The sequence below is a fragment of the Protopterus annectens genome, chromosome 14.part0 (assembly GCF_019279795.1).
Source record: "Protopterus annectens isolate FY-2018-M chromosome 14.part0, PAN1.0, whole genome shotgun sequence".
Taxonomy (NCBI): Eukaryota; Metazoa; Chordata; order Ceratodontiformes; family Protopteridae; genus Protopterus; species Protopterus annectens.
The window spans coordinates 908,675,401-908,702,342 of NC_056748.1; the positions used below are offsets into that span (position 1 = coordinate 908,675,401).

Below are 26,942 nucleotides of genomic sequence, written 5' to 3' on the forward strand. Positions count from 1 at the left end.
TTAATATATTTACGCTCTGTGTTCTAATATATACATACATATATATATATATATATATATATATATATATATATATATATATGTGTGTGTGTGTATTCATGTGTGTGTGTACATACATATATGTATATATATATATATATATATATATATATATATGTGTGTGTGTATAGTGTGTGTGTGTGTATATATATATATATATATATATAAATATATATATATATATATATATATATATATATATATATTTATATAGATATATATATATATATATATATATATATATATATATATAAAATCTATCTGGACGCATTATCATGTGAATGTGGCAGTCATAAAATCAGATGCAATAATGTGCACATTGATCATATGGCTTTCTGACATGATCCCACTGAACACTGATTTTGCAACCATCATCTTTATTGAGAAAGGGGTGTGATTACATTTTCTCAGTATTTGATGCAACTAGATTTGATTAGTACAACAGTTTTCTCAGGCTTTTCACACTTGTACTTTTGGATACATTAAAATAATAACTGGTGCTATACAAATGTATCTATTTACATTTGTTTACCTGGAAATTCCGACTGGACATGGGTCCTTTTTCAGTGGAGGCCCGTGGAGAAAAGCTCCACTCAAAAATACATCAGCAGCAGAGTTACATGAAGAACTGTTGTACATACAGTAGGAAGCAATACCAGCATTGTAAACATAGGTAGGTACTGGGCTATCTGCCTGAAGGCATTTCTAAGCCTAGCCAGAATGTGTTGTCTTTCGCCGCCCCTTATATTAGTTCCCTTTGCCTCTGTCCAGCAGAGCCACTGAAGCTATCCCCGAGGTAAACTTTTGGTTTCCCATCCACTCATCAAGGTTTCTTTTGAAGAGTGTTAGCGAGAAGCTCTGCCTAATGTAGACAGGGATCTTGTTCTAAAGCATAGGAAGTCTCTGGGACAGGAATCTATCCCTCCAGCACGTCCTATTTATTGTTCTGGTGAGGTTTAGATCCCTAGAGTGTGTTGCACAAGGAAATAAGGTTTTCTTTAGGTGGAGCATGTCCATCAATTCTGGGTGGGACATGGCCTTGTGTGTCGGGCAGAGATCACCTCTGAGTATGCAGTATGTAACAGAGTACAGCTGGAGTTTCTTCAGTCAAGCTGCATATGGCATCTGAGGCCAGTGATCCTCTTGTAAGGTACTTCTGTGGTCTTTCCAGCTGTTTCAGGTGTCTTATAAGGTGCATCCCAAATGGGGCGTTTTCCTCCACGATGGGTGTGATGAGTGATGAGTAGAGGGGCACAATGACCTCTTTTGATCTGGATGTGAACCCTTTTGTGATTAGGTGGGCCACCTAGAAGGATTTTCTAACCACTTTGGCAATGTGATTATCAAAGGTGAGATTACTATCTACTTGGGTCCCCAGATCCCTTATTACGTCTTCCATATTTAGGGGATTACCACCTAGGTGGTAGTTTTTGGGTACTTTGTTTTTTCCAAATGGGATGATTATGCACTTTTTGTCATTTAGCTTGAGGCCATGATTTTGACACCAGGTATCCGTCTCTGTGAGACCCTTTTGGAGAATGTCTGTGTCAGCCGGAGAGTTAATTATAGTCCCTAGTTTGCAGTCGTCTTTGAACTTGGTCAGCCATAGTCCTCCTTTGCTTGCCTTTACCTGTGAGAAGTGTATGCTGAACAGGAGGGGTCCTAGGACTGAGCCCTGGGGAATGCCACTTGTAACCGGTTTAAGTCAGACCTAGCTCCTGCAACTCTCACCGTGTGCGTTCTGTCCATGTGCCAGTTGGCAACCCATCTTGTGACTTAGGAGTTTATGTTCAGGCTGATGAGCTTGTCTATAATACCAGAATGGGGAATGGTGTCAAAGGTTTTTGCGAGGTTTAGATAGGTTGTGTGGACCACCTTTCCCTTGTCTATAGCCTTGGTAACCGTCTCAAAGAAGTCCACCAGGTTTAGGAGGCATGATCTGCCCTAAACAAAGCCAAACTGGGTAGGGTCCAGTGTTTGGAGGTGTCCACTTTCTCTGTTAATGAGTTCCATGATGATGTGCTCCATAGCCTTGCAGACAAAGCTAGTCAGGCTTATAGGGCGATAGTTCCCGGAGTCTGTTATGGCTCCACCTTTGTGGAGCGGAATAACTGTTGCTGTGCGCCACTCAATGGGTGCGTAGCCTGTGAAGAGGCTGAGTTTGAACAGTGTGTTTAGGTGAGGGGTTACTTCGTCTTTGAGCTCATGTAGGATGCAGCCTGGGACACAGTCCGGTCCCTTTGATGCTGCATTTTTTGTTTTGGAGAGGGCTGTTTTAACCTGAGTGTCTGTGAATTCAGGGACTCTACATTCTTCTGGTATGGTTATGGGCTGTTTTGGAGGTGAGAGGGGGCATGAAGATTGCGCATAAACTGTCTGAAAGGATGTTGGCGATATTGGTCGGTTCAGTGTATTTTGTGCCATTCTGCACTAACTCCGAGCAGATCTGAGCATTGCCATTTAGATTCCTGACATGGCTAAAGAATGCCTTGTGGTTATGGCAATTTTTCTTTCAAAGCTCGCCTTGGATGATTTTATGAGGGATCTTAGTTTCTTGCTGGTACTGATCAGGGATGTCTTCCCTCCTTGGGATTTTACTCTTTTTCTATACTAGTTTCCTCCTTCTATTGTATAGCTTGTTTATGGCTACCTCACACCTACTTACTTTCCCTACCTACATGAACAACAGAGTTGCATTGAAGAACACTTGTTATACATACAGTAGAAAGCAATACCAACATTGTAAACATGAAAAACAGACTTGCATTGAAGAACACTTGTTATACATACAATAGCAAACAAGACATGCAATAGCAACATCATATACCTACTATATGACACAGTAATGATCAGGGTATTCAATATCTAGATAGAGACAACCAATACTGTTAGTAAGTATATTCAGATAGTAATAAGCTCAAAACAGATACTGTTTTAAAGTCATAGACATTTCAGATATTGCTGTAAACTCAAACAATCATAAAGTAGGTGTTGCACAACACGGTGGAGCGAGCTGGAAGGTCTTAGAGCAATAGTAGAAGACTGAAGGAGTAAAAGAGGAGACTGAGACAGTAATAGAAGTGGCAGTGAAAAGTAGGTAGGTGTGAGGTAGCTGGAGATGCACTTGAAGTTGAGATGAAGAGAGGTAGTTAAGAATGTTGGAAGAGGGGTTGAGAGATTGAGAAGGGTATGGGAGGGAAGAGGGGCTGAGAGATTGAGAAGGGTATGGGAGGGAAGAGGGGCTGAGAGATTGAGAAGGGTATGGGAGGGAAGAGGGGCTGAGAGATTGAGAAGGGTATGGGAGGGAAACAGGGAAAGCCAGAGCCTGTGCAGGAAAGATTGCAGTGATCCAACAGTGAAAGGCAGGGTGGCTAGAGGAGAGAGAGAGCTAAAAAAGGGGTAAGTCACTAGTCAGGATTGTCTCTTACTAATATTTGTCAGAAGTCTGTGGTTAGTCTGTCGCCAGAAATGAATTCACCCAGAAAAAGAAACATTTAAAAGACTTCTTTAATCACATTAAATGATTACGTCCCCACCAATAATACTGAAATGCATAATCAAGTGCAAGAAAAATATTCCACTTAATCACTTAGTGAAAAGATAAGTAAAACAGCATCATAACTAAAAATAGTATCATAATTTAGTAGCCTTCTGTTTCAAATACATTTAATATTCATGGAGTCCTTTAGACCTAGTATCTTTATTGCTTGCAACTTTAGCTGCCAACATTCCTATCCATATTCCTATATGGACAGACTCAAAATAACTCCAACTATTCTCTGTCTCATATCGCCTACTTAGAGGCGATCTCTGCTTGACTTACAAAGCCATGTTTGATCAAACTCTGTTAGAAATGCTACATCTAAAGGAATCCCAGTCCCTCCGCACCACACACTCCAGAGACCTCAGTCTCCTTACCACAATCAACAGAATATGCTGGAGGGACAGGTTCATAACCCAGAGACTGCCCATGCTATGGGATAGACTTCCCTTGCACGTCAAGCAGAGCACCTCACTGGCCCTCTTCAAGAGAAATCTTAATGAGTGGATGGGAAATAGAAAATACACCCTGGGGATCACTCCAGTGGCTCTATTCGACAGAGGCACTAGGAGCTAAGGTCGGATGGTATGTTGCCAGGGTAATCCTATGGGCTAGGCTTGTAAAGGTTCTAGGCCCATTAGCCTAGTACATACCTATGAACCTATAGCTACTTACTATCCAATAACAGAACTTTGAAATATTACTGTATAGCTAGGAATTCCACATTCTACTTCCTCTACATGTGGAAAGAGACTGTAGAATGAGTAGGTAATACTGCAACATTTCATAAGTACCTGAACTATATTTGAAACATGTCCATTCATGGTCCACTGCACAGTTCAGATGTCTTCGAGAAATCAAATTCCACACGCACAGAAGACAAAAGATGTAAACAATCAGTCACACAGGTGCAAAAGACTGTTATCTTCTGTGTCTGTGTGCGACCGGACACAGAGTGTTGTTAAAGAACACCCTTAAAAAAAAAAAAAAAAAGTTTTTTTTTTAATTAAAAGAAAATTAATATCCTGGCATTTTTTTCTGGACAATATCTCGTCCTTTCCATTTTCTGGACATTGTCCCTTAATTCTGGATAGTCCAGAAAAATTCTGGACAGTTGGCAACCCTACAAGTGCAAAGAACACTTTCACCTAGATAGGCTTCTTCAGGCAAAAATCTGACCAACTCATTGTGCTTTGCTTATATAATGGATATAGTCACATGATCAAGTCACAAGTTAAAACTGTAATCACATGATAAAAAGAAAATAGAAAAGATGTATAAAAATGTGACAATGATGAGTTAGAAATAGAGTAAAAAATAATAAGTAAAACTATTTATGACAGGGGTGTCCAACCTTTTCAGTTGCAAGGGCATATAACATCTTAGTTTATTGAATTAATCCATTAACAGTACATCCAGTACTAAAACATTAATTAAGTACAATAGTTACATTTCAGCTAGTTTAAACTAAGAACCCAAGTTCATCCAAACTATCATAAATAGTTGTTAATGTAGTAAAACCTAATAAAATTATGAAACTATTTGACACTGAAAATCTCTTAACGGTTGAATATCCTCAGACTTCTATGAACAACAGTAAACTTTCTGTTCTTCAAACTCACATTCATTGAAACTCCATTGAAACTCACATTCAAAGAAAATGCACAAAACATCCATTTCAGAACATTTCAACCATAAAAGGCTACTAATATAAGTCAATATGAACATCTGTGTGTAGAGTAAAATATCTCTGATTACTTCTACATTAGAGATTGTAATATTTAAAAGTTTTTGCTGCTGGCAAACATCTTTGTAATAGACTGAGTATGGATGCAAATCAAAAAACAGGTTTATAGTTCTGCACTACTACAGTCAGCAATTAATCTCATGCTGTGGGAGTAGAACCTGCACCAAAAGAAAGAAGACCATTTTATTGTGCTACAAACATTACTTTCAAATTCTGTAGTAGCACAAACACTTAAACTTCCCTCACTTTGGCATGCAATTATTTTGAAAATACACTGAAGTTTACAATTCTTTTGTTCCATAGCCATTAATGGACTAATTCTAGGATTGAACACTAACTGCTTACACTAGTTTCAGTATGAAGACAAGACCTACAGATTTATCAAGTATACCTCGGGGAAATACAGACAGCACTCAGCCAGATCTTTCAAACTGGCCCCACTAACAAAAATAACTCCAGACCCTACAGATAATACAGCATACCCCGAACGAAATACAGAGACACTCAGCTAGATCCCTTTCAAACTGGCCACCACTAATAAAAATAACTCCAAAATGCACCTTCCAGACTTAACCCATTCTAAACTAAGGGAGCAGACACAAAAATACTTAACTTACCTTTTGATTTATGAAATTTAAATTTTTTAAAACATATAATATGAAAACAAATACAAGAAGCTCAGTGTATTTGAGTATGTAAATACTTCAAATGGGGCTTGATGGTAACCATGTCATTCAAGCCAGGGGGTAAGGGTGCCTTACATCTAAAAATTCATTGCAGTTCTATCCTTTCTTGTTTTAATTTTAAGTTACCCCCTCTGAGCAGTGCATGTATAACTTGCAAAATAGCATATTTAGAGAGATGAGTTAGATCTGTATTGAGTATGTGTGTATAAGGCATTTGTTTGGACACTCCTCCTGAAGTCTGACGTGTTGACTTAGTCCCTCTTTTAATTTTCTGTTTGTCTTGCTTATGTAATATGCTTAGCACTTGGTGCTGTTTGCTGTGCATATTACGTGTTGTGTTACAGTTGCCAAATGCTCTTAGTTCAAAAGCAGTGTCTTTGATTGGATGTCTAACAAACTTGTCAGTATTAATATATTTGCAGAAAGTACATTCATTACTTTTGTGCGTTCCTTGCTTACTAATGTAAAAGTAAGATGTATTTTTGGTTGTTTTTTTATAACAAAGAATGTTCTTTAAGTTACTAGCTCTTCTGTAACTAAAATTTGGTGAATTAAATATAATGTTCCTTAGCTCAGGAGTCTGTTTTGTTATTAATGTTTTTTATGGCTGGTGTACTTCTATCATGCGTAAGACTGTGTCTTAGTTTAATATGATTGTGATTAGTGGATGATCTTGCACCTCTGTTAGTGGTTAGCAGGGGTGGGTATTTTGTGGATCTTTCATTTATAATGTTTAATTGTTTTAACTTGTTGACTATAACCTCTCTGTATGAATTCTAAAGCTGTCATTTCAAGTTGCTGTTCCATTAATGTATCATTTGCATTTAGTTGAGCTATCTTGACAAGTTGATTTTTTACAATGTTTGGTAGATATGCAGTGGATCTAAACTGGTTCTATGCAGATATGTATTTTTCCTGGATGGTTTTCTGTACATGGTGGTGTCTATATGATTAGTATGAGCTTTATTTAAGGTTATGTCAAGGAAATTAATTGTATGAAAGGATACCCCACATTTAAATCTTTAAAAAAATCAGTAGTTTTAGAGATATATGACTAAAGTTTCCTAAATTCTTCTAATGTACCTTCCCATAATAAGAAAAGGTCATCCACAAACCTTTGTAAAATTTTCATTTTTTGAGATAGGGATTATCTTCACTGATTAGGTGTTGTTTCTCCCACTGGTACATTACAGTGTTGCCATAGGTGTTGGTGACTGGGCTACCCATCGCCACACCTCTTGCCTGCTTATAAAATGTTTTTTGATATAAAAAGATGGTTTTGGTAAGTATAACATCAAGTAATTCACAAATAATAATAATGTGACCCTGTGTATAATCGGATAATTCAAACAAATGCTGTTTAACAAACTGAGTATCTTTCTCATTGAGAATAATTGTAAACGATGAGTCTACATCTAATGTCACAGTTACACACATAAGCCATTCTGACAGATGAAAAATGAAATCAACTATGTCCTTAATAATAGTACCTGTTACATGTAAATATTTCTTAAATTGGTTATTATGGTAGCTCAATAAGGGTTCTATGGCCCATCCTCTTGCTGACACTAGTAAGTCTTAGGTCTAAGTGGGGGAGATGCAAGAGATTTATGGACTTTAGGTATGCCATATATAACACGTACAATAGGACTATCAGTTCTAAAGTACTCATATAATTCTTCTCCAGTGTGTTTGTCCATGAGCATATTTTCTATATATTTTTTTTTTTTTATTTCTGCTTAGGTAACTGATTCAGCAATTGTTTATGTATTTGCTCATAATCCGAGGTGGCTAGCACAGAAAGTATTTGATTGCGGTAGTAGTCAAAGTTCATAACCAGAGTAGTCCCACCTTTGTCTGCTGGTTTTATGACTATGTCTGAATTTGTAGTAAGATTGCTGACCACCTGTATTTCTGATGCAGTCAAGTTAAAGTATTTATTTTAGTTGTCACTGTAGAAATGCTTATATAGTTCTTTTTCCAGTGATTTTTCAAAGGCCAAAACAAGCGGATTATTAGGTGGTATAAAGGTACTTGAATGTTTAGTTACATCCAGTGAAGTATTGTTCTATTTGAACAGAATATTAAGGTTAACAGAATATGCAAAATATTTATGTTCTAGTAACATTTGAGCAATATCCATTTGAGTGAAGGGTACATACGTTACACCTTTAGAACTGACAGTTCATCAGAATTTAAAGTATAGGAAGATAAACGCGTTACCGTTGATTCTTTGTGTGTTGGGACTTCACTTGGTTCCTGGTTATGGGTCTGTTTTTGTTCCTCCTCTTGTCGTTCATGTTTCTTGTCTTTCGAGGTTCTGACATGGGGAGGGGGTCTGTTGCCAGAATTGTAAAATCCAAGGGATCTGAGCTTGAAATTGTCAGAGGGTATCTCATGGGTGGGTTACATCCCTGGTTTAATAAAAAGAACATACAGTTATGCAAACTGACTCTACCAAATCTATTGAAAAAAAAAAAAGAACCTTTAAGACAGCAGTGCTGCTCAGGAGACCACCTCTCTTTAGAGGGATTTGTAATTCGGCTTTGGCATTTCCATTATGCATTTTGTTAAAGTTGTGTGCTGTGGAGCTCATGGAAGCTGACTCTGACTACATATATCTTACAAATGCTCAGTCATTCTGGATATAACATTATGAAACTATCTTTTCAGTATGTTGTTTCTTCAGAACACAAGTACGTATAATACAGACTTTATTTTTATTTTGAACACTATAAAATTCACATATTGTTCATTTTTCCCATTGATATTGCATTGTTGTTTTACAAAAACATGTTTACAGACATTGCATGTTTGGCATTTAAACATGCTACACTTTGTATTTCTTTTTCTCAATTTGCTGTTTATTCTTAATTGTCATGCTTTATACATTTCTTGCAGTCATGTAAGGAAACTAAAGTTTAGTAGCAGTATCTTATTCACACTCTCATCACCTCTTACAGTTTTCCATTTCCTCATTACTGTGTCTAACAGTTTACTGTATCCAGACACTAAATAAATTAAGGTCAAGCTTACTATGATGTTCTTCGTGTTTCACTGTTGCAGTCATTACATTTGGGTAATCCTGCTGGCAGGTTGCCCTCAGTTGGCCTGAATTCCAAAGTCTTGGGTCCTGCGTCGGCTGCTGTTGACCCTTCCCTGACGTCAGGTCGTCAGGGGTATAAAAGAAGCTGCCGATGCCATTTTCTTCAGTCTTTCTTGCTACGCGGTGCCCGAAGCAGAAGCAGTTTGCAAGTGCTGGTCGGCCGACTCCTAAGATTTTCGTGTTCGAGTTTCAGACCCGAAGTCTTCAATAAAGCTAAGTACCCCGTTGGGGAAACTTTTTTCTTGCTCCAGACCGATGTCAGAAAAAGTTAATAATTGTATTTCTTGTGGAAAGCAAATACCTCATAAGGATTTTCATTCTTACTGCATTCCTTGCCTACACCCTGATCACAACGTTTCTGGTTGTCTCTTTTGTGCTAGATTTAACTAATGCACTTTTAAGCGTTGGTATGATTTTGCTTTAAACTATTTTGGACGTCGGTTTAATTATCCAGAAATATCGTCGGATAGCCACACTAAAAAATGCAAAGAAAAGGAGAGAGAGAAACAACCGAGGTCCAAAACCGATGACAAAGCTTCTCCTAAGCCAGTCGCCGGTTCTCAGGCACTTTTGCAGCCCCTGACGCTCGCTACTTTAGAGTCGCAGCCGCTACTGACTCCAACGTGGAGTCGGCTATGCTGCTGGAAAATCAAGGTATTGGAGCCTCAGACACTATTCCCTTAGATGGGTCCGGAGCCGCTGAGCAGGCACCAGCTTCTGAGGATGTATTCAGACCTAAACATCTTTACATTAAACCGACTTCAACTTCAAAGGCAAAGACTAAAGCACCTTCTAAAGCAAAGAAACAAACTCAAGAGCCACGTGGACAGGCCTCTATGCCCAAAAAACAGATGCTCAAAATAGCCGAAGACTTGATTACCTTGATCAGGGGTTCCCAACCCCCTCCTGATAAGAGGCCTAGGCAAGAGACTGACTATGAATCTTCAGATCAGGTTTCTATTTTGTCTGATTCCTCTTCTGATCAGGAATATTCTCTTCCCCCCTATGAGGATTCTGATGCTGAAGAATCTATACCTTCAGCTTCTCCTCCAGAAGACTATTCTTTTGGGGAAACCTTGCATACTATGAGGAAGCATTTCCACTGGGAGAGCTAAGATTTTTCAGAATCTAAAAAGAGGCTCAGGGATTTCCTTTTACTACCTCAACACAGGCCTGTAGCCATTCCACCTGTGTTAGACAATGTCTGATGATGTGTTTTCGGAGTCTAGTCTGACCCCTGACTCCTTACCTCCAGCTCCTGTTAAGCCTGACAGATATTACAGGGTTCCTGACTCTCATAAATTCCTTTTTAAAAACCCTGCTGCAGACCCAGAAACGATTTCACAAGGTCCCAAAGGAGTTAAGGCTTCCGCTGCAAAAAACCTTACCCGCTCTGACCGGGATTCTAGGGCACTAGATAGATGGGGAAAAAAGGTTTACACATCTTCTACCTTGGCTATAAGGGCCTTAAACTGTCAGTTTCATATGCTCAAATATCAGCAACATGTCATGGCATTGCTTAAACAGAAAATGTTAAACTCTGAATGTGCAGAAAACAAGGAAATGCAGGAGTTATTGCATGCAGCTGAACAAGTTGGAAAGTATACTTTGCAATGTGGTTTTGATTCTTTGGAGGCCTCCTGCAGGGCCGCAGTTACGGGTTCTGTAATTAGGAGGCATGCTTGGTTAAAGGAACAAAATCTGCCTGATCATGTCAAAGTTAAATTATTAGATGCACCTTTACAGCATGATACTTTGGTGTTAAGGCAGAAGAGGTGTTAAAGAAAATGGAGGACAAAGCTAAATCTATGCAAACTGTCAAAGATTTTTTACAAGTATAGCCACCTAGGTTTAGTAGACACTGGCCTACAAAGAATATTGGTCCTTTCCTGTGTCAGACAGACCTCAAAGGGGCAGATCCAGATGCCCTAGAGGCAGACCCCAGCCGCAAGGTTCATACAGGTCAAAGCAATGGGGTGCTTCTACCTCCAAAGTTGGAGAAGACAAATCACAACCATACAGGAAACAGTCCCAATGACTTCCCCTTGCCTGCACTAAGCTCTTATGTCCTGGCAGCACACTTGGGGGGAAAATTAACACTTTTTTCTCAAAATTGGCACATTATAACCCAGGACAAGTGGGTTCTAAATATAGTGTCACAAGGCTACAAGTTCCATTTCCATACCCTGCCAAAGGCAAATGGCTGGCCAGATCTGCCAAAAAATCAATGGGCAGAGGTGCAAAAACAAGTCTCATCCCTCATGGACATGGGGGCCATTCAACAAGTACCAGAGCAAGAGCAGGGACAAGGATTTTACTCAAGACTGTTCTTGGTACCCAGAAATGACAAGGCCTGGAGACCAATACTGGACCTATCTGTTCTGAACACATTCCTGGATATACCAAAATTCAAAATGTTGACTTTGCAGCAGCTTCTGCCCATGCCGGGCAAAAATGCTTGGCTTGTGACTTTAGACCTAAAAGAGGCATACCTGTATGTCCCAATCAGACAGTCATGCAGAAGATACCTCAGATTCAAGGCTGGCTCAATGCATTACCAATTCTCTACACTGCCCTTTGGCTTTTCTACTGTGCCCAGGGTCTTTACAATGTGCCTGGCACCAGTAATTGCATTCTGCAGACAGAGGAATACAAATATATCCTTACTTGGACGACTGTCTAATTCGAGCAAGAGAACAAGGACATTCTTCTACAGCATCTGGCCTTTGTGAAAAGACTTCTAACATGTCTAGGGTACACAGTCAATGAAAATAAATCAAAACTAGTACCCTCTCAAGAGATAATATTCCAGGGTGCAAGCTTAAATACAACTGCCCAGATGGCTTATCTCACGCCAGACAAACAAAGGCAACTTTTTGACTACCTATTTCAAAATGTTGGCAACAAAGGCCCAGTTATCTGCAAGAAAACTTCTGCAGGCTTTGGGCTTCATGGCATCCTGCATCCTATAATTCCATATGCAAGACTGCATATGAGGAAACTTCAATGGTACCTAAAAAGTGTTTGGACACAACATTGCCACAGCCTGGAAACTATGATGAATCTCATTCCCTGCCTGCAACAGGAGTTTCGATGGTGGGCGAAGGCTTGTCACCAGAACAAGGGACAGCTATTCATATTGCCCCCAGCCAGGCAGATACTAACAACGGATGCTTCAGATTATGCCTGGGGGGCCCACATGGCAGGAGAAGATACATTCAGGGCACATGGTCCTCAAACCAAATGCATCTACATATCAGTCAGAAAGACATGCTAGCTGTTCAAAATGCCCTGACAGCCTTTGAGGACCTACTTCATCCAGGACAACTACTGATAAAGACAGACAACACCACAGTCATGTGGTATATAAACAAGCAGGGGGGCACACATTCTTACTCCCTTTGCAGACTAGCCATGACTTTGTGGGACACAACATTGACTTACCAAGTACATCTGCAGGCACAATTCCTGCCAGGAAGGAAAAATACTCTGGCAGACGAACTAAGCAGAAACCTCATGGATCCCCATGAGTGGCAGCTGAATCCACAAGTCTTCAGCATGATAACAAGGAAATGGGGATGCCCAGACATAGATCTATTTGCCTCCCCTCACAACTACCAACTAAAAAGATTCTGCACAAGGATTTATCACAGACAAGCATGGAAATTGGGCACCCTATATTTCAGCTGGAAAAACCAATCAGTGTATGCCTTTCCCCCTCTGCCTCTCCCACCCAAGGTACTCCTAAAGGTCAGACAGGAGAAGCCAAAGATTATACTAATTGCCCCAGACTGGCCCCACCAGTACTGGTATCCAATAATGAGGAACTTGTCTCAATGCCCAGCTTGGACCTTACCTCAAATACCTCACCTACTGTCCCAGCAAAACAATCAGATCCTGCACAGCCAACTCAGGACTTTAAACCTGGCAGCATGGCGGATAATGTAGTCATACAAAACACACCTCTCAGTAAAGCTGTGCTGGATGTCCTTTTGGAAGCCAGAATAAAATCTTATGCTGGAAAATGGAAGAGATTCTGTGCTTGGAACCAGGCACAAGGGACTGATACAGCTGTGCCAAATATTCCTCAGATTTTGCAATACTTAACTGAGATGCTGGACAAAGGCCTATCTTTTTCATCTATTAAAATTCATGCCTCTGCCATTTCGGCTCATTACAATACAGAGCCACCAATCTTTTCTCATCCCTTATTAAAGCAGTACCTCAGAGGAGCCAAAAATTTAAGGCCTCCAAGGAGATCACCAATGCCTGCATGGGACCTCAATTATGTCTTGGAAAAACTCATCCTGCCTCCTTTTGAGCCAGCTGCTACTGCTGGTATAAAGTTTTTTATCTTGGAAAACAACTCTGCTCCTAGCAATAACTTCTGCAAGACGAGTTTCAGAGTTACAGGCACTCATGGCTGTGGAACCTTTTATCATTTTTTATCCAGACAGGGCCTCTCTGAGGACAAACCCAACATTTATGCCCAAGGTGGTGTCCAGTGTGGCTCTTAACCAAACTATTCATCTTCCAACTTTCTATCCAAACCCACAGAACAAGGGGGAGAGATTTCTGCATTCTTCGGACGTACACAGACAGCTTAGATTCTACTTGGACAGAACCAAAGTTTTCAGAAAGACAGAGCAATTACTAGTGGCATATGCTGCAGGATCACAAGGAAAGGCTATCTCAAAGCAGACTATTTCAAAGTGGATAGGGCAAACTGCTAGCAGGATTACCCAAATGTAATTACTGCAACAGTGAATACACTCTTAACATCTACATTTATTGTTAAGTGTACACAACTGTACTTTTATGCACCATGTTTAGTGTGCTGCCCTGTCATTACCATGACTCATAAATATGGATCTTAGTAAGAGTAAGCGACACAGTGGAATAAATGTTTTTGAACTGTGCATGGTGTGTTTTTTGCAGCAATGTACTATTCCCACACAATCCACAGATAATATGGATGTTCTTGTCAGTAGGTGTGTTTGTACGCCAGTAGTAATTTCACTATAATAATTTACTGCAGCCTGCAGCTGTATTTTCTAGTTGTCTTTTGATTACTATTGTGATGGAATGGGACATGACATGAATGTTACTCATTTGTGAGTTTGCTTGCACCAGAATTTTCCAGGAAAATGATGGTTACGAACACACACACACACACACACACACACACACACACACACACACACACACACACACACACACACACACACACACACACACACACACACACTTAATGCTGCTTGACCAGTCTGGTGGTATTTGCAGAGTAATGCCTTCTGGATCCCCACAATGCTACAACAGCTGTCAATAGTAGGAATGCTGCTACTGACAGCTGCTGGCAGTGATGCAGAGTTGTGTTTGTGTATGGGATATTGCTGCATTAGGTCTGCTCTCTACTATAGTATCACGTAAGGGCTTGATTGATAGTTGTTTCACACACTTCCATTAAGATAGCAGAGTGGAAGGTCATTTGACTGGCTTCGTAATAGGGGAATTTCTTGCCAGAAGTACTCCCATTGGTGAGAGCTTGCTGATGTGCCTGTGTTGTTGGCAGGACATTGCACGTCTGCATCCTAGTGTACATGATGATGTAGGTTTGGACGCACCTCTTCATTAATGTAACTGTTATATGCACTGACGTCTTGTATTAATGGCAGTGTTGCTCTGCCAATGTGCAACAAGCACAGCATCACCATTACTCTGACTTCAGGCTCATCCATTTTGTTTTATCTTTATTTAGTTCACAGATTCACTGAAATAACCTATAGCAGTCCATCCACAGTCTGCTCCAAGGGTCACAGGTTGAGGAATCATGAAGATATTTCTTGATCCCCACTTGCATACCAAATGTATGCCTGAGTATTGCAGATGTCCCTGCTCTGTGGTATTCAGAGGGTTCTGAGAAGTTTTATGTAGGACTTGATGTGTGAGTTTTATCATGTAACAGCCTTACACAGTTCACCAGAATTTGTAGGGTAGTGCCAGTTGTCAGATAGCAATATAGAAGACTTGTATTTGCACTTTGTATGCTGCAGTTAAGAAAGAACAGAATCCAGAATATTTCTGCAAGATACTTGCATACAAGAAAGTTGTGATTCTGGCAAGGCATCAAGTGAGGAGTAGTCTTTATAATTTAACAACCTCTGATGCAAACGTCATAGCATGCTGCTTTTGGTACCAGAAACATTTTGTTTCTAGACGAGGGATATTTTTGAGCAGAAGTTTAGTTTCTAATCCTGTAAGGAAGATGCCGTAAAATCTGTGCAACTGGCTACAGATACAATTAATTTAAAAGAATGGTGTTCTTTTGAATGTCTAATGGTGTTTGGATTGGTTAATATCCCATATGTATCTTGAGTCTGTCATAGTCTAACAAAAGAAACATGGATATTTGATTTTATTCCAGAGAGCAAATGTTAGTTTAAATGCAAATGATGATTTCAAATATGTTTTCTTTGCATTGAACCTTAAAGGCATACATTTTTGGCACCTGTTCTAAGCAATTACAATTTCATAACTGCATTTTTGTTTTGGGTCATGGACCCCACAGGTTCATTCAGTATATTTGTACTTGTTAATTTTATGGCATTGCATACTTAAATCAGTTAAAATAAGAAAACAAAATGCCTTTGGCACAGCTTTTGGTGTCTGCCCTAGGAAAGACTTGCTTTGCTTTTCATTTGTTACTTCTGGCTTGCTTCAAGGATGTTTGTAGCTACACTTTTTTATGAAACACTTATGTACCAGTAATTTAACTTGCAGAATGTCTATTCTGAAATAAAAATTAATTTTTTAGGCAGTTAATAAAGGAAAGCATGATTGTTTGTCCTTTAATTATACGGCCTAAGATTGTTATCATCTGACCTGTTAAATCTCATTATAATGATATGGTTGTTGTTCAATGTTTTTGCAGGTCGCATGGGCATCAGTTTTCACCATCAAGGGACAGATATAATGGCACTAAACAGTGAGTACACTTCTGTCTGCATAGCTTTTTCAATCGTCTGCATAGCTTTTTCAATCAGTATGAAAACATTTCATAGTATTATCTATATGGCTTGGGTTTGTGTTGGCAGAGTATTTAGGTTTGTGGTCTCAAGTTATGTTTACTATTGGATTATTACAGGTTAACTCTGGAATGTTAACTTCTTAGCAAATTATACTAAGTGTTTGTAATGCCATTTTTGTTGTGTTGACATGTATGCATGCTCGGCATTGATTTTCTTCTGTGTGGAAGGCGGTACCTTATCAATGACCGTAGAAAATATTGCCCTAAGTCTGTATTTCATCACTAGAAAATCTGAAAGGAGTTCTTCACTCCCCCATTCAGTTCCTTTCATTCATCCTCATCAGCCCCCTTTTTCCCCATTTTTTTTAAATGGGGCCGGTGTATTGTGTTAATTGTCGCCAACTCTCTCGATTTAGTACCGCACTCCTGCCTTCTTCAACACTCATGCACGAGTGTCACAGATCTTTCACTGTTTCCTTTACTTTGAATTTCAGAACTAGTAAGCATGGATGTGTCTTCACTCTCCTTGACCAGATACTCTGCTTCCTTTGAACGTGTAACATTATATAACTGGTAATGAATCTCATTTTAAGAATGTGAAAGTTAAAGTGACACTTGATTAAAGTAAGTCATTAATACTAAGATGATGTATTTTAGGTGCCACAAAAGTTGATGGTCAATAATTTAATGTCAAGTTGATATCCAGTTTCACCGAGGCTGCTCATAAGGTGTAGATCTTTCTTAAGTAACAGGACCACCAGACATAAGAAGACTTTATAGGAAATGTGAAGGAACAGGGAAAGATACATGACAGCACAAGGTCAGACAGCTGAAGTAGGATTCCAGTTACGTAGATCTTCTTCATTCATCTTGCATGACTATGAGAGACCACACTTTTTTATAGGAAGCCTATCACAGTGGGTTAAGGCAACATGTCGCAAATATGCTGTAACCTACAGATCTTGAGTTTGGACCTCACCATGTTTGCTTTAATGCAGACGCCAAAGTCACTTCTGAAAAGATGATCCGGAAGCTGGTGGAGCTTAAGTCCACTTAATATAAGAATAAAATTAAACTGTAAAGTGTAATTTATGTACTAATAGGATGGTGTAGAAGAGCAACCATTATGCTCATACAAATTTGTTTTCACTGCCCTCTTGTATAGCATTGATCAGAAAGTTGAAAGGGAAGCAAGTGTGCTGTAGAGGGTTTTCAGCTTGGTCTGAAAAAGAAGGCATCCATACTTTCTTGTTAAGATATAATTTATATACAGTAAGGGCCAAGGAGCGGTTTGTTGAAGTAACCCCCCACCCCTTTACATTTGCTACATCAGAACTATCTTTCTCAGAAAGTGTTCCAAGCTCATACTGTTTTCCTCTGGTCATTAGAAAGTATAATAAAATGATCTGAAGAGTTTCTAAACAACATTCTTCAATCATTTACAAGTCCAGTACTTGCACGTATTCCATAAACTGTAAGTAGACATTTGCAAAATGCATTTCCAGATTTTTGTTTGTTCTGTTTCCCCTCAGATTTGACCATACTGATGTTCTTTGTGTTTCACTGTTGGAGTCATCACATTTGCAGTCATCACATTCGGGTTATCTGCTTGCAGTAGCCCTCAGTCAGCCTGAATAACAAAGTCTTGGGTCCTGTGTCAGTTGCTGTCTCTTCTTCCGTGACGTCAGGTCGTCAGGGGTATAAAACATGCAGCCGACGCCATTACATCAGTCTTTCTTGCCGTGCGGTGCCCGAAGCAGAAGCAGTTCACAAGTGCCGGTCGGCCGACTCCTGAACTTTTCGTTTTCGAGTTTTAGAACCGAAGTCTTCAACTAAAAGCTAAGTACCCCATTGGGGAAACTTTTTCTTGCTCTTAACCGATGTCAGTAAAAACAAATAATTGCATTACTTAGGAAAGCAAATACCTCAAAGATTTTCATTCGTACTGTATTCCTTGCCTAGGCTCTGACCACAGCGTACCTCGCTGTCAGTTTTGTGCCTTATTTAAACCATGAACTATCAATCGTCGGTATATTTACGCTTCTAAATATTTTGGTGCTTGGTTCAATTATCCCGATATGTCTTCAGTAAGCCATCCGACTACCGACATTCTGAAAAAAACGCAAAGAGAGAGACAGAGACAGGCTGCCGAGGTCTAAAGCTGCTGACGACACTTCTCCTAAGCCAGTCGCAGGTACTCAGTGAGGTGTTTTCGCAGCCCCTGATACCCGCTACTTCAGATTCGCAGGCCTCTACTGAGACCCATTCGGAGTCCGGTATGCTGCGAGATGCTTCAACTGTGGAACCTGCGGATGTCTCTACCTTAGATGGGTCAGGAGCCGCTGTGCAAGAACCAGCTTCTGAGGGTGTATTCAGGCCTACTGACTTGCGTATTAAACCAACGCTATCTTCTTCTTCAAGGCCTAAAACTTGAACCATGCCTAGAAAACTGATGCTCAGACCGCATGGCCAGGCCTCTATGCCTAAAAAACAAATGATAATGGCTGAAGACCTTATTACTTTAATCGGGAAGCAAACCTTCCCCCTCTAAGAGACCTAGGACTGAGTTTGCATATGATACTTCTGACCAGGATTCTGAATTTTCTGTTTCCTCTGATGACCAGAATTTTCCCTTATCTACCTATGAGGATTCTGATGCTGAGGACTCTATTCCCTCTGCATCTCCCCCAGAGGATTTTTCTTTTGGTGAAACCTTGCATACCCTCAAGAGAGCATTTTTGTTGGGAAAGTCAGGATTTCTCTGATTCTAAAAAGAGGCTTAGGGATTTCTTACTCCTGACCCAGCACAGGCGTTTAGCCATACCTCCTGTACTAGACATTGTTGACAATGCCTTTTCGGAATCTAGCTTAATCCCTGACTCTTTACCCCCTGCTCCTAGAAAACCTGATAGATATTACAGGGTCCCTGACTCTCACAAGTTCCTTTTTAAAAATCCTACTGCGGATTCTGAGACTATTTCACAGGGACTCAAGGGCATTAAAGCTACTACTGCCAAAAATCCTACCCCCTCTCATAAAGACTCCAGGGCGCTGGACAGATTGGGTAAGAAGGTATACACTTCTGCAACTTTGGCCATTAGGGCCTTAAAATGCCAGTTTCATATGTTAAAGTATCAGCAGCTTATTATTGGATTGCTTTAACAGAAAATGATGTTGATTCCTGATTGTGCTGAAAATAAGGATTTACAGCATTTACTGCATTCAGCTGAACAAGTTGGAAAACATAATTGGCAATGTGGTATTGATTCACTAGCGGCATCTTGCAGGGCTGCTGTAACTGGGTCTGTACTTAGAAGGCATGCTTGGCTTAAGGAGCAATCCTTGCCAGATCATGTTAAAGCAAAATTACTGGATTCTCCCTTAAATCAGGACTGCCTGTTTGGCAGCAAGGCAGAAGAAGTTCTTAAAAAGATGGAGGAAAAAGCTAAATCTATGCAAACTGTTAAAGATTTCTTACAAGTACAACCTCCAAGGTTTAGTAGGCATTGGCCTTCAAAGAATTGGTCCTTTCCTGACTCTTCCAGACCTTCTCAGTCCAAACCCAGATCCACAGAGCACCCAGGCTTCAGTCCCAGGGTTACACACAGGGCTAAGCAGTGTGGGGCCTCTTCTTCCAAATCTGGGAGTAATAAAACTCCTCCCTATAGTAAACTGTCTCAATGACTTCTTTTTAAAACTTCCAAGCACTTCTCAACTGACTGCCCCATTGGGGGGAAAGGTTGCTCTTCATGCAAAGAACTGGGAACTCATTACCCAAGACAAATGGGTTTTAAATATAGTGTACCAGGGATACAGATTTCACTTCCAAATATTACCAACACCAAGCGGGTGGCCAGATCTACCCCCAAATCAGTGGGCAGAGGCCCAAAAGCAAGTACCTTCTCTCTTAAGCATAGGGACTATTCAGTTGGTACCAGAAGAGGAACAGGGACAAGGTTTTTACACCAGACTTTTCCTGGTACCCAGAAAAGACAATTCATGGCATCCTATCCTTGACCTGTCTACCCTAAACACCTTTTTGGTGATTCCAAAATTCAAGATGCTGACTGTTCACCAGTTGCTTCCTATGCTAGGCAAATATGCCTGGCTGGCAACACTAGATTTAAAGGAAGCTTACCTGCACATCTCAATCAAGGAATCTTGCAGAAGATACCTACACTTCAAAGCAGGCTACAAGCACTATCAGTTCTGCACTGCCCTTTGGCTTATCTATTGCGCCCACGTCCTTTTAAAATTCCAAGCATTTATCAACTGATTGCCCCTTTGGGTGGAAAGATTGCTCTTCATGCAAAGAATTGGGAACTCATTACCCAGGACAAATGGGTTTTAAATAGTGTCCCAGGGATACAGATTTCAATTCCACATGTTGCCAATACCAAGTGGGTGGCCGGACCTACCCCCAAATCTGTGGGCAGAGGCCCAAAAACAAGTACTTTATCTCTTAAGCATGGGAGCTATTCAACTGGTACCAGAAGAGGAAAAGGGACAAGGTTTCTACTCAAGACTTTTCCTGGTACCCAGAAAAGACAATTCATGGCATCCTATCCTGGACCTGTCTACTCTAAACACCTTTTTGGAGATTCCAAAATTCAAGATACTGACTCTTCACCAGTTACTTACTATGCTAGGCAAAGATGCCTGGTTGGCAACACTAGATTTAAAAGAAGCATGCCTGCACATCCCAATCAGGGAATCTTGCAGAAGATATTTACGCTTCAAAGCAGGCGACAGGCACTATCAGATGTCCTTCAAGGATGCATCTGCAGTCTTTACAAATGGGTTGTCCTGTCGTCAGGCAGCCCTTCGGTCGGCCGGATTCCAAAGTCTGGGTCTGGCTTCGGCTGGTGTCGCACTTCACCCGACGTCATTGCAGCAGTTATTCGGGTATAAAGGCATCAGCCGACGCCATTTTCCTCAGTCTTTCTTGCCGCGTGGCGCCCGAAGCAGAAGCTGTTCGCGCCGGTCGGTCAGATCCAGAGATTACTAATGTCAGAGAAAGTTAATAACTGTTTATCTTGTGGGAAACAAATACCTCATAAAGATTTCCTATTGCATACATTGTTTAGAGCAGCTTGTCTAGCCTGTGCTTTTTAACCGGGCGCGCTAGGACGCTGCTCGACTTTGCTGAACAGATTTTCGCCCGATTTTGCCTACATTATGCCGCCGGATCTTCTTTCTTCAACCGATAACATGCCTTCTACCGAGGCCTCTTCTAACCTGGTAGAAACGGCTTCTGAAATCCAACCTTCTGTTGCGGTTTCACAGGATTTATCAGACACCATTCCCTGGATATTTCAACCTGCACGTGGAGCTGCTAGGCCTCCAGCTATGTCTATTAAGGCCTTTGCCAGGGCTAAAGCAGCCAAAGCATCAAAACCTGTGCCTGCCAAGCCCCTCTCACAGGCCCAGCACCAGCTCCCAGACGCTTTCTTTGGCTGAGGATCTCATCTCTTTTGTGGGAGCCCAGCCACATCCAGACAGGGCCTTTCTCCCTCCTCCAGAAAAGAGGCCTAGAGCAGAGCCCCCTGAGCCAGTATCCACAGATGATTCCTCTGATGACTCAGAACATACAGACCCTCCTGAGGCTTCTTATTCTCCTTACGAAGACTCTGATGCTGAGGAGTCCATCCCTTCAGCCTCTCCTCCTGAGGAATTTTTCTTTGGGGAAACCTTGCATGCTATGAGGGAACAATTTCAGTGGCAGGGCCAAGATTTCTCAGACTCTAGAAAAAGGCTTAGGACCTTTCTACATTTGCCACAGCATAGACCCTTAGCTATACCTCCAGTTCTTACTGTGGTTGATGATGCATTTAATGATGCTTGCACTGCTCCTGATTCTTTACCTCCGGCCCCTGCTAAGCCTACAGGGTCCCGGACACTCATCACCATTTATATAAGGCTCCTTTGCAGATCCAGAGACTATCTCCCAGGGTCCTAAAGCTGCAGCAGCTACTTCTTCTAAAACCCTCCCTCTGAAAGGGAATCCAGGTCCTTAGAGAGATGGGGTAAAAGTTTACACCTCTGCTACTTTGTCAGCTAGAGCTTTGAACTGCCAATTTCATATGATTCAATATCAAGAGTTTATGCTTGACCAGTTAACTAAAAAGCTGTCCTCTGAAGAATCTTTAGATAAAAGTATGTTCAAGAAATGGTACATAACATACAGCAGGTTAGTAACCATTCCTTAAAATGTGGCTATGATGCACTGGAGGCTTCCTTTAGATCAGCCATGACTGGCACAGTTATCAGGAGGCATGCATGGTTGAAAGAACAGGCATTACCAGACCATGTCAAATCTAAGCTTTTGGATGCACCTATGGACAAGGTCAATTTATTTGGTTCCCCTGCACAGCAGGTACTAAAAAGATGGAAGAGAAAGCAAAATCTGTGCAAACAGTGAAAGATTTCTTACAAGTTCAAACTCCAAGGTTTAGCAGGAACTGGCCCTCCAAGAATTGGTCCTTTCCGGACTCCTCTAAGGCACAAAGAGGCAGGAATAGGCGCTCTAGAGGCAGAAACCAATCCAGGGGTGCCTACAGGGGTCGCCAGTGGCAGGGTAACAACCACCGAGGCACAGATACAGCCACCACCACTACAACAACACAATCACAGTGACTTGGCTGTGGCGCCGCCTACCAGGGAACAACTAGAAGCACCCTTAGGCGGAAAGCTAACCTTATTTTCCAGAAACTGGCACTGCATTACAAGAGAAAAATGGATTTTGCAAACTATAGACCAAGGTTACAGGTTCCATTTCCATACTCTACCAGGAAAGAGAGGAATGCCAAACCTACCGCCTACTCAAAGGACAGAAGCTCTAAAACAAATATCTCAATTATTAAGAATGAGAGCTGTGGAAAAGGTACCATCTATGGAGCAAGGAAAGGGATTTTACTCCAGACTCTTCCTGGTACCAAGAAAAGAAAACAAATGGAGGCCTATTCTAGATCTGTCCGCTTTAAACACATTCCTCATTGTTCCAAAATTCAGAATGCTGACCCTACAGCAGCTTCTTCCCATGCTGGGCAAGGAGTCTTGGCTGGTAACTCTAGATCTCAAGGAGGCATACCTGCACGTCCCCATAAGACCAATTTGCAGAAGATACCTCAGATTTCTTGCAGGATCAGAGCATTATCAATTCTCAGCATTGCCCTTTGGCTTATCTACTGCCCAGAGTGTTCACGAAATGCCTGGCATCAGTAACATTGCAGACTTCAGGGATTCAAATCTATCCCTACCTGGACGACTGCCTGATACAAGCGGACAACAAAACAAACTAACAGAAGACTTACAAAGAGTCATCTACCTGCTGCAAGCTCTGGGATATACAGTCAATACAAAAAAGTCAAGGCTGATTCCATCCCAAAGAATAACCTTTCTGGGTGCAGAACTGGACACATCAAAACAAATGGCATTTCTAACTGCAGAAAAGAAAGAGCAACTTCCTCTACTTCTTGGCATTAACAAAGCAGAGCCATCTAACTGCAAGAAAAGTGCTACAAGCTCTAGGCTTCATGGCATCCTGCATAATACTGGTCCCTCATGCCAGGCTGCATATGAGAAAGCTACAGTGGTACCTAAAGAATTTGTGGTCCCAGCACAAGCACAGCCTAGAAACCAAAATTCCAATGATCCCATGCCTGAAGCAAGAATTCCTATGGTGGGCTCAGGCCTGCCAATCAAACACAGGATTGTCCTTCTGCAAAAGGCAACCAAGACAAACCATCACGACAGATGCCTCAGACCTCGGTTGGGGGGCACACATGCTGGGCAAGTGCATTCAAGGCCTATGGACTCAAGACCAGCTGCATCTACACATAAACCTAAAAGAAATGATGGCAGTAAAATTGGCAATCCAGGCATTCAGACCTTTTCTCCAAGAAGGCCAGTTGATGATAAGGACAGACAACACCACAGTTATGTGGTACATCAACAAACAGGGAGGCACACGGCTGGCACTGGACCTATGGGATGTGGCTCTGAGCTACAACATTCAGTTACAGGCAATTTATGAAGGAAAACATTCTAGCAGACATATTAAGCAGAACTACAACAGATGCCCACGAATGGATGCTGCATCCGGACATCTTCAAAACCATCACAAGAAAATGGGGATTACCACAAATAGACTTGTTTGCATCCCCATTCAATCACCAGTTGAAGAAATTCTGCACAAGGACTTACCACCCACTTGCTTGGAAGGTGGACTCCTATCTTTCAGTTGGAAAATTCCCACCACTTCCTTTGATGCACAAGGTGCTTCTGAAGATCAAAGAGGAACGTCCGAGGATCATTCTGATAGCCCCAGACTGGCCAAGACAACATTGGTATCCACTGCTGAGGAGCATGTCCTGGGAACAAATATGGACACTGCCCCTGATCCCGTTACTGCTAACACAGAACAACTACAACATCCTGCATCCAAACCTAAAAACTCTGCAGCTAACTGCCTGGAACATTACATAACAGCAATTAACCCAAATTTATCCCAAAGGGTTAAAGACATAATCCTGGAGGCTCGTAGACCTTCAACAAGAAAGAATTATGCAGCAAAATGGAAAAGATATTTCATCTGGAGTACTGCAAAGGGGCAGGATGTGACACTGGTGAACATAGCCAACATCCTGGAGTACTTGGCGGAGCTCTTCCATACAGGCCTGTCCTATTCTTCCATCAAGATACATGCATCAGCTATTTCAGCAGAATACAGCTTGGATCCTCCTGTCTTCATCCTCTGCTCAGACAGTTTCTGAGAGGAATTAAAATAAAACCTCCCAGGAAACCTCCATTGCCAGCATGGGACTTGAACTCTGACTCTTCCTCCTTTCGAACCAGCAGCAACAGCAGAATTACAATACTTATCCTGGAAGACTGCTTTCCTGCTGGCAATAACTTCAGCAAGAAGGGTCTCTGAACTACAGGCATTAATGGCAGTGCAACCCTTCCTGATCTTCCATCAAGATAGAGTGTCCATGAGAACAAATCCTACATTTATGCCTAAGGTGGTATCCAGAGTCTCTTTAAATCAGGCTATCCACCTTCCTACATTCTTCCCAACCCACAGAACAGGGAGAAAGGCTCTTACATAACTTGGATGTACACAGACAATTGCGCTACTACCTGGACAGGACAAAAACAATAGAAAAACTGACCAGCTTCTGGTAGCATATGCAACAGGAAAGGAAGGAAAACCAATTTCTAAACAGACAATCTCCAAATGGATAGGAAATTGCATTAGATTTTGTTACTCCTACCATGGAAAGAAAACTCCAGAGAACATCAGGCCTCACTCCACAAGGGCTACAGCCACTACCACAGCTTTCTTACGAGGAGTGGCTACCAAGGACATTATAGAGGCTGCTACTTGGACCTCACATTTGCCAAGCATTATAACTTACCTCTATACTCTAGATCCCGTGCTGGTTTTGCCACTGCTGTTTTGCAAGGGATCCTAACTACACCATAATCTATTCTCATTTCCTCCTCCCATAGTTTAGCTATGGTATTCTACCCATTTGTAAAGACTGCAGATGCATCCTTGAAGGACATAGTACAGTTTTGTACCTACCATAAATGTAGATGTCCGAGAGGAATGCATCTGCAGTCAGGATTACCACCCTCCTTCCCTCTGAGTAGGTATTTGCCAATCTTCAGCTAGCTTGGGGGGGATCTATTATGGTGTATTTGTTTGTATATATGTACATACATGCTTATTTTGTGTGTTTGCTCTCTACTATTTGGAATCTTTGGCATTTATCCAAATTTAGCCATCCAAGAGGGCACCTGGCATCTGGGGCAAGAAACACTGAGGAAAATGGCGTCGGCTGATGCCTTTATGAATAACTGCCGGGTGAAGTGGGACACCAGCGAAGCCAGACCCAGACTTTGGAATAAGGGCTGCCTGACGACAGGACAACCCATTTGTAAAGACTGCAGATGCATTCCTCTCGGACATCTACATTTATGGTAGGTACAAAACTGTACTTTTTCTGCACTGCCCTTTGGCTTATCTACTGCACCCAGTGTATTCACAAAGTGCCTACCTCCAGTTGCATTTTGCAGGCAAAGAAATATTCAAATATGCCCATACCTGGACGATTGTCTAATTCAGGCAGAAAGCTAGGACATACTTTTGAATCATCTGGCCTTTGTAAAAAGGGTTCTAACTTGTCTGGGGTATGCCATAAATGAAAAGAAATCACACCTGGTACCCTGTCAACAAATTATATTCCTGGGAGCAAGCTTGAATACAACTTCCCAGATGGCTTACCTCACGCCAGAGAAACAAATTCATTTGACAACCTACTTCAAACAAATGGCCTCAGAAACCCTGCTATCTGCAAGACAAATACTGCAAGCCTTGGTGTTTATGGCTTCCTGCATTCTTCTAATTCCATATGCAAGACTGCATATGAGGAAATTACAGTGGTATCTAAAAAACCTATGGTGTCAACATTCTCAAGACCTAGAAACAATGATTCCTATCATACCTTGCCTACGCCTAGAGTTCCCTTGGTGGGCAGAGGCCTGCCACCAAAACAAGGGACTACCTTTCACACCACCCCCTACCGCCCAAACCCTGATAGATGCATCAGATTATGCTTGGGGGGCTCACCTGGCAGGGAAGTGCATTCAGGGCAAATGGATCCCAAGTGAAATGCACCTGCATATCAATCAAAAAGAAATGTTAGCTATACAGAATGCTCTGACAGCCTTCAAGGACCACATTCTTCCAGGGCAACTAATGGCAAAGACGGACAACACCACTGTTGTGG

General features: G+C 41.3%; 1 protein-coding gene across 1 annotated transcript in view; it reads left to right on the plus strand.

Moving 5' to 3' along the window:
• The window catches only part of CPEB3 (cytoplasmic polyadenylation element binding protein 3), a 1,212,550-nt gene that overhangs the window by 388,108 nt on the left and 797,500 nt on the right, over window positions 1-26,942 (plus strand). Inside the window, exon 3 of the mRNA XM_044056700.1 lies at window positions 16,051-16,104. Coding sequence (XP_043912635.1) covers window positions 16,051-16,104 — 54 coding nt within the window. The remainder of the gene's footprint in view (window positions 1-16,050; window positions 16,105-26,942) is intronic.